Source organism: Dipodomys ordii, unplaced genomic scaffold (genome assembly GCF_000151885.1).
Source record: "Dipodomys ordii isolate 6190 unplaced genomic scaffold, Dord_2.0 Scaffold51, whole genome shotgun sequence".
In the NCBI taxonomy this organism is placed as follows: Eukaryota; Metazoa; Chordata; class Mammalia; order Rodentia; family Heteromyidae; genus Dipodomys; species Dipodomys ordii.
In genome coordinates, this window is record NW_012267267.1 from 3931837 (window position 1) to 3940092 (window position 8256).

An 8256-nucleotide genomic window follows, 5' to 3' on the forward strand; every position below is an offset into this window, starting at 1 on the left:
TTCAAAGTCAGCCCAGACAGGAAAGTCTGTGAGACTCTTACCTCCAATAAACCATCAGAAAACTGGAAGTGGAGCTGTGGCTCAAGTGGTAGAGCACTAGCCTTGAGCTGAAGAGCTGAGGGACAGCGCCCAGGCCCAGAGTTCAAACCCCACAACCCACACACAAAAAAAATCAATTATTTGAAATGTGACATCACTTATTAAGATGTTTATGAAATGATTTCGTTGATCCTGCTGTAGAAAATGGATGCCATCTGCAATTGATTTACACAAATATTCTTGGAGTGTCTCACTATAGTTTATTTAGCACCTGTTAGGTGTCAGGCAGTGTTCTACATGCTTCACATATACTATCTGGTTTAATTTTCAACTCTGTGAAGGGCCTCATTCGACTGTACTCTGATTTTGGGAAAGCAGATGTATGTGTTCCCCTTGTCCTGATTCTTATTTTGTATTATGTTACATCTTTATTCTTTTGGCTACTATTACACATTTCAAGAAAAATGATATGCATGGATGTTATATATGTTTTATGTATGTATGTTTATGTGTGTTATGTATGTATTATGTACTAATTAGAATTAGTAGCCAAAGATTGATTCTGTTTAACATATGTTAAATTTATATTGATTCTATAACATCCATCTTTTTTTTTACATATAGGAACATTAATATCTTGGTCTCATTTTAAAATCTTCACTCATTTGAAAGGCACAATGACCTTTGCATTTTAAGTGATTATCATCGACTAAAACAATACTGAAACTGTTTTCTAATAGAATGGCCATCAGTCCAGGAGGAGATACATCTTTTTCCAGTCAGAAAACAATAATTTCGGAGAGTCTTAGAACCAAGAAGTCTTCACTAACTGAAGAAGAGATATTTTATATGAATTGTAGGGCTGCCTATTTAACTGTGTTCAAAAGCAGCTTGGAAAACATTGTTTCAAAAGATCAACTTTACCTAGGTAAATTCCATAAAACAAATATTTCACCTTATTTGTTCAAAGTGAATAGATCAGAAAAATGGGAATTAGAGTTATATCATTCAATCATCACTATTTCATAGTGAAACTTTAAAAAATGAAATTACAGTATGGCATACCCCTTTTGTAGAGTTTTTCTATTCTAGGAACTTTCAGGTGTAAATTTCAATTATTAGACAATTTAGATTCATGTAATGTATATTTTATGTACATTACATGGTGTAGGCAAAAATCCAATTAAAATTTCAGTTTGCTGTGATTCCTAAAATATCCAAGTATATTCTTTTGCAAATGGGCAGAGATCATGAATCTGGTAAGTTTAAAGTTTAACATGGCCTTCCACTGCTATGGCACTTATAAAATCAATTAATATATACTTATAAATCAACCAGTATGTACTAATAAGGTTCTGTCCATCTAAAGCCAGGTGCTTGTGGCTCATGCCTGTAATTCTTAGCTACTCAGGAGGCTGAGACCTAAGGATCGCAGTTTATAGCCAGCCCAGGCAGGGAAGTTCTTGAGACTCTTATTTCCAGTTAACCACCAGAAAACCAGAAGTGGCACTGTTACTCGCACTAGCCTTGAGCAAAAGAACTCATGGACAGGACCAAGGCCATGGATTCAAGCCCCATGACCCCCCACTCCTAATCCCCCCAAAAAGGTTCTGTTAGTCTAATAAAATTACCTGGGAAGATATCAATTCAGTGTTTGTCTTTCAGTGCTGTATACACCTTTGATTTTTATGGTGGAATATTTTGTGTAAAACTTGGGTTTCAGATGACCTAGTTTTTAAAAAAAGGACTAATGTATACCAATGATGTCTCTACAGTGTTTCATTTGTATCCTTTCCTTAGGCACCTAACATAGACTCTGACATTTCCATTTCAAAGTCAGAGCAGCATCATTACCAGAGCTTTAGAGTATCTTTTTTGTTGTTAACTATAAATAATACAAGTATCATATATACATGTCCAAGTTTAAAGGAAATCCTGGCAAAAGATCAGTACCTTTGTGCCAACCTTGAAAACATTTACAGTTATGTTTTCACTATCACTAAATTTAATTAACTTCAACTCATCTTGAACCTTAAGATTAGTTATTAATAACTAGATCATATCAATATTTTAGATATAGAGATGTTTACTTACTGAATACATATTGAATACATAATTTTTCACAGTTTTTTCATAATTATAATGCAGTATTTACAAAACAGTGTTTTCTGGCTGGAAATGTGGCATAGTGGTATAGTGCTTGCCTAGCATGCATGAAGCCCTGGGTTCAGTTCCTTAGTACCACATAAACAGAAAAAGCCAGAAGTGGCGCTGTGGCTCAAGTGGTAGAGTGCTAGCCTTGAGCAAAAAAGAAGCTCAAGGATAGTACCCAGGCCCTGAGTTCAACCCCTAGGACTGGCAAAAAAAGAAAACAGTGTTTTCTTTGTTACTGAACATAGCAACAAGCTACTCTGACCTGCTACATACCCGTTTTACCAACACTTGACAGAAAATATTTTAATGTTGACTTTCAAATTATAGCTTCATGTAGGTTCTACTTGTATTCCAAACTCTTAAAGGGTTAGAGGTGGCTGATGTGCCAAGCATATATTGATATAACCAGATTGTCAGCGCCAAAGCATTAAATATATGGGATTCACATAATATAATGGTATATAATGATTTAAAAGAGTATGCTTAAATGCTAATTCCAAACACAATAACAAATAATTCTTGTTTTATGGGCAGCTCTTCAGCATGCAGGAAGAAATCCATCCCAAAAGACCATAAATAAATATTGGACTCCTCAAACTGCTAAACTGAACTATGATGATTTTTGTGTAATTTTAAGGAAGGAGAAACCTACTTCAAAATCAGAACTGCTAAAATCATTTAAGCAATTAGATGTAAATGATGATGGCTCTATTTTACACACGGACCTTTATAAATTTCTAACAAAGGTAAGATCTGTGAAACTATAATGTGTGTATTTGTGAAACAACTTGGAATCTAGCTTTGGTTAACAAAGGTCACATAAAAAGTATTTCATTGATAGATTAAACAAATCACCTACATTTTATTTATAAAGTACTTAAATGTTCTTATGGATGAAATGTGCTTTGTAAACAAAAATATAAAACTGAATCTGCATTGTAAATCACCTTATGCAGTTTTTCTCCGGACTTTTTGAAAGTTACTGATAGGTCCTTATGTGATAAGGAAAAGGAAAGTATAAATGGGGTTACAAGTCCAATCTCTTTTTCAGCACAATGTTAGAAAATACCATTATTGTAAATTCAGTAGCAGTTATTACCATTCCATGATATGCAATTGTTAAATTTTAGTAAATTGAAATTCAGCATATTCAGCACAAGATTATCATTGTTGCTCCATGTAGTTCTCACTCTGGTTTATAACGACACCATATATTCAAACTTACTTGAAGAAGAAATTTAAATGTATTTTTACTGTCCCCATAAGTAAGGAAGTAGTAATTATGTTGTTTTAAAATACATATTTTTGAAATTTTAGAGAGGCGAGAAGATGACTCAGGAAGAAGTAAATGCCATAATAAATTTGGCTGATGTAAATGCTGATGGCAGATTTGACTACATTAAGGTACATAAGCTCTAATATTATAAGTTTCCATACTATACAAGAATTTTAAAATTTTACTTTTTCTAGGTTTATTAAGGTACAATCAGTACAAACTGTATATTTTTAGTGTACATATAATGTTTTGATGTGCACATAGGTTGTGGAATAATTAAATGAAGCTAATTAACATGAGAAAAAAGTTTAGTTTTGTTTGTTCTTGATGCTGGGGATTGAATCCAGGGTCTCTTGCATGCAAATCACATGCTCTACCACTGAGCTACACCTCCAGCCCTTATTTTTAAAATGGGCACTTCCTTTTTATATTGATGAGGACATAGTTGTATAGTGTGCACACATTATCTTTAAATGTATGCTTGTCAGTCCCATAATTGTGATCAGATGACCACATTAAAAATTACACACGATGAGCATCCTCTAATCTGAAAGTGTATCAGAATTCTTCAAAATCCAAAGTTTTGAAACTCTGAGTGTAGACATGCCATAAAAGTAGAATATTCCTATGTCCTCATGTGACTGATACAATCAAAGCACAGGCATACTAAAAATATTGTATGAAACACCTTCAGGACTTGTGTATAAGGTGTATATGAAACAAGTGAATTTTGCGTCTATGTCTGGCCATATCTTACTACATATATGCAAACACTCCAAATTTAAATAAAGTTCTCCAACACTTTTAGTCTTAACATTTCAGCTAAAGGCTGTTCAACCTAAATAAGTTAAAAATACATATGTCCTTAAGCACAGCTTTGTAAACAAATACAGACACTCTCCTCAGCAATGTTCCTTTCCTGTGTAGAAGAATCATATAAATTATTTAGAACAACTCAAGTCTACATGTCCTCTAAATAAATCACCTCTCCTTGTGTAGCATTTTATTTTCACTCAGAGTATGACCTCCTCATTGAATCATGGCTGCGTTTCACTAGGTCACTTGAGGCTGGTCAATCTGACTCAAGAAAATAAAATGAGTAACCAAGTTCAATAAGAAATATATTCCATCTGTCAGTCTGTCCCTTGCCTACTAATGTGCATTTGCCTTCCCCTCCCAAATGTATGACTGAACGTTTTACCTAGTGGACTACTTTTTTATTTTCTATAGTTTTGTAAATTGTATATGACAACCAGTGAGCAATGTCTCAAGAATACACTAGAAAAACTGGAGGTTGACAGTAAACTGAGGCGTCAGCAGTTTGGAAGCCACAATGAAGGGGCCCCTGAGAAGGACCCATCGCCAGTACCAAAACCATCACCTAGAATCATAGGAAAAAGTGACCAGGAAACATTATCAAATAAAGGTATTTACTTTCAACACCAAGACTTTTTTGATCAGAAGTGAAGAGGTATAATCAGAATTTTTCTTTCATCTCAGTTGTCAATGACAAAACGAATTTAAAACCTAACTTTTGTTAGATTCCATTTCTAGACTCTTAGCTGTAAAACTCTATTGTAAGATTTTATTATGGAACTTGATTTGCCTATACCCATTATGTTTTATTAAAATTAAAAATTCAGACTAATAGGGGACATATTGAAACAAGGAATGTTATTAGTATCATATAAATTAGGGGCTCTGAAAGTCTGATAAATAAAAATAATGTCTTTATTCAATAGGAATAACAGAGAATAAGATGAATGCAACAAATATTTTATACTATACCATGTTTAGAAACAAACTCCTGTTGACAACCTTTCAGAATGTGAGACCAAATAACTATTGCCTGTTACAGATGATACAAGGAGTTCATTACTCTCAACATCTAGAAAGTTCAAAACATCTGTTTCCTTCACAATTACCATGGGCACCAGTAGCAACCAAAACTCAAAGTTAACTGAGCCAAACTTAAAGGTATAGTAAGTATTTTTAATTAACTTTTTCTGAAAATATTTGATATTAAGTTTGTTAATAAGTATTCAGCATGAATACTTCACAATGCAATAATTTGTGAAGTAATTCTTAGGTTCTTCCTGTGAAATGCATGTATCTACCTACAAGCCAGTTGTCATGTTTTTAACTTAAAAATCGTAAGATTAATATTGTAAGGCCTTTAGTTTGAGAATGAATAACTTGCTAGATTTTCTAATTCTATACTTTGACAACCAATTTTTGTTGTTGTTTGGCAAATGCATAGGCGTTTTATATAAATTAGCCATCCATTCTACTAGTTCCTGTGAGAGAAAGACAACTAAGTTACTTTGCTAAGTCAATATTTGTAGAGTATTAATATTGATCTTCTTCCTTTGTTTTCCCTTTCTAGACTCAACCTTTACTAGTTTTCTTTCAACAGAAAATAATAGCTACAGAAACATAAAACATTAACTGGAAACTGCTAGGATACATTAAAAATGTGCACCTGGAGACCTCTGTAAAAGGGGGGAAAATGGTTATGACCACATCCTATCACTGCTGCTAGAAAACTGAACTGATTGTTCTCAAGAGCTACATTTTTGTTTCAAATAACAACTCTGTATTTGTTATTGAACTCTGAAGTCCCTTATATCTTTAAATTGCTAGACAGTGACATTTGTTCTATATTAAAATTTTAAAACATTATCTCCAAGGAATTTTGTTCAGACTGCTTAGGAATCTATACACCCTAAGCAATTTGGTGTGCGTGGCCAGCACGTTCATACCATAGTTACTGTTCCAACAATATTATTTTTCACTGATGGAACCTTTCTATGTTTTACAGCTAAGTTGAATGCTAAAAAATTAACTTAGTTAAATAGTTATAGGCAACCTATATTATTATTCAAAAGTATAAATAAACCCAGTTTTACCCAACATAAAGACATATCTAAATATTAATATAGACTATATTAATTCATAACAAGACCTTTTCTCTATTTGCTTAAATGAACTTCTACCAATAACAGTGTCTTTAAATTTAGTTAACATATAAGTCAACAAATGACCTTTAGCAAGGTAGTGTATGCCAGCTTTTTTGTTTAGTGTTAATTGTGGCCTTTGAATTAAAAAAATAGAAGTTTTCCTTTGATGGCTAATACCAATGGAGTATTTCATAATATTTCATTTATTCAAATATTGAGTGATTAACTACTCTGTTCAAGGCAGTGTTCTAAGTATTAATGAAGAGCTTTGGATAAAGACACTTGAATTTGATTCCTAGCTTTTTGCCTTAATCACTGTGCAAACTCAGTTTATCAGTCTCCCTTCTGAGATTCAGTTTCTTTATCTATATATTGGGAATAATGTTACCTTAATGTGTTTGAAAGATTTAAGTCATTGAACATATGTAAAGCATTTAGCACCAAGAGAACACACACACACACACACACACACACACACTCAGTTAAATGAAAATTAGTGCTAAACCTATTATAAACAAAGAAGTAACTGTAGGTATTTATATGGGTATGATCTGATGAAAGTGCAGTTTAAGTTAACTAGTATTGTATTTGGAGACTTCAAATTAGACTTCAAACTAGCTGAGAGACTGACAGCTATCCAGATATGAAGTAACAATAGGTTGGCCTATGATACTACTTGTGTTTTCTAAGGTCAAAGGAATGTCAAAATTATTTGTAGGCCAAAGCAGTTGTATAACAAGAGTCCACTTAGGTTTTGTATCTCAGCAATCATAAACAGGAATGGTGGTGATGACAACTGGAAAAATATGTCAACCTTTTAATTCTGTGAATTTCATATAAAACTTAAAATCTTTTGGAAATGTTTGTATTTCTTACCTTTTTATATCCTGTTTCTGATCTTGATCTTTCAGGATTGTTTACTGCTATTTATTGAATGAACTGAAGTAATTTCTAAGAAATCTATGACTCTATTGTTATTTAGCTGGTTTCTGTTCTTTATTTTGAAGCAACTTTAATTTCATAAATTTTATCTATTTCTGAGGTTTTAAATCTATTCTGGTAAGAATTTCGCTGTGAGTAGTTGGGACTAAAGGCATTTACCACCATGCCCACAGCCAGACTTTAAAACATAGTCCCCTTCACTTGATAAAAGACTTGAATTACAGGGAAAAGCAAGAATTTTACAGTGACTATATATGTATCATATTCTTCCCATATTTAGGTATTAGATTACTACTCTATTCTTTAATCCTGAGCTCTGTCCATTTGTTTAGGTTCTGTAATGTTTGAGGAATGTCAGGTATTTTCCTTTGAGAAGGGAATAGCTTCAGATTCCATGATAAAGCCAGTCATGACTAAAATTAGAGTAGGCCACAAACCATCAGTGTAAACTGCAGAGATACAATACTTCCTATATTGATGCCTAATTAGAAACTGCCTAAATATATTCTACGCATGTATATTGTATAATATATACACACAGCACATAGAAATGTTGTGTAACTTATATATGATACACACCCATGCATTGTGTGGTGTACATTCTGTACTATCTTAGATGTATGTATGAATGTTTTGCATTCCATATAGATACTTTCTATATGTCCTTCTATGACAACACAAATACATAAACATTTCAAACTCATGTTTTATGTTTTATGGTTCATGTCTTAATTTTTCCTGAACTCTAGGCCTGGGCGCTGTCCCTCAGCTCTTCAGTTCAAGGCTAGCGCTCTGCCACTTGAGCCACAGCGCCACTTCCGGCTTTTTTCTTTTTGCTTATGTGGTGCTGAGGAATTGAACCCAGGGCCTCATGCATGCAAGGCA

The 8256-nt window shown here is 33.3% G+C and overlaps 1 protein-coding gene across 1 annotated transcript in view; it reads left to right on the forward strand.

Moving 5' to 3' along the window:
• Positions 1–554: 554 nt before the first annotated feature.
• Efcab7 (EF-hand calcium binding domain 7) overlaps positions 555–8256 on the forward strand; it is a 36125-nt gene continuing 28423 nt past the window's right edge. Inside the window, exons 1-5 of the mRNA XM_013020642.1 lie at positions 555–967; positions 2728–2939; positions 3511–3597; positions 4700–4895; positions 5328–5446. Of these exons, the coding sequence (XP_012876096.1) occupies positions 781–967; positions 2728–2939; positions 3511–3597; positions 4700–4895; positions 5328–5446 (801 nt within the window). The 5' untranslated portion in view covers positions 555–780. The remainder of the gene's footprint in view (positions 968–2727; positions 2940–3510; positions 3598–4699; positions 4896–5327; positions 5447–8256) is intronic.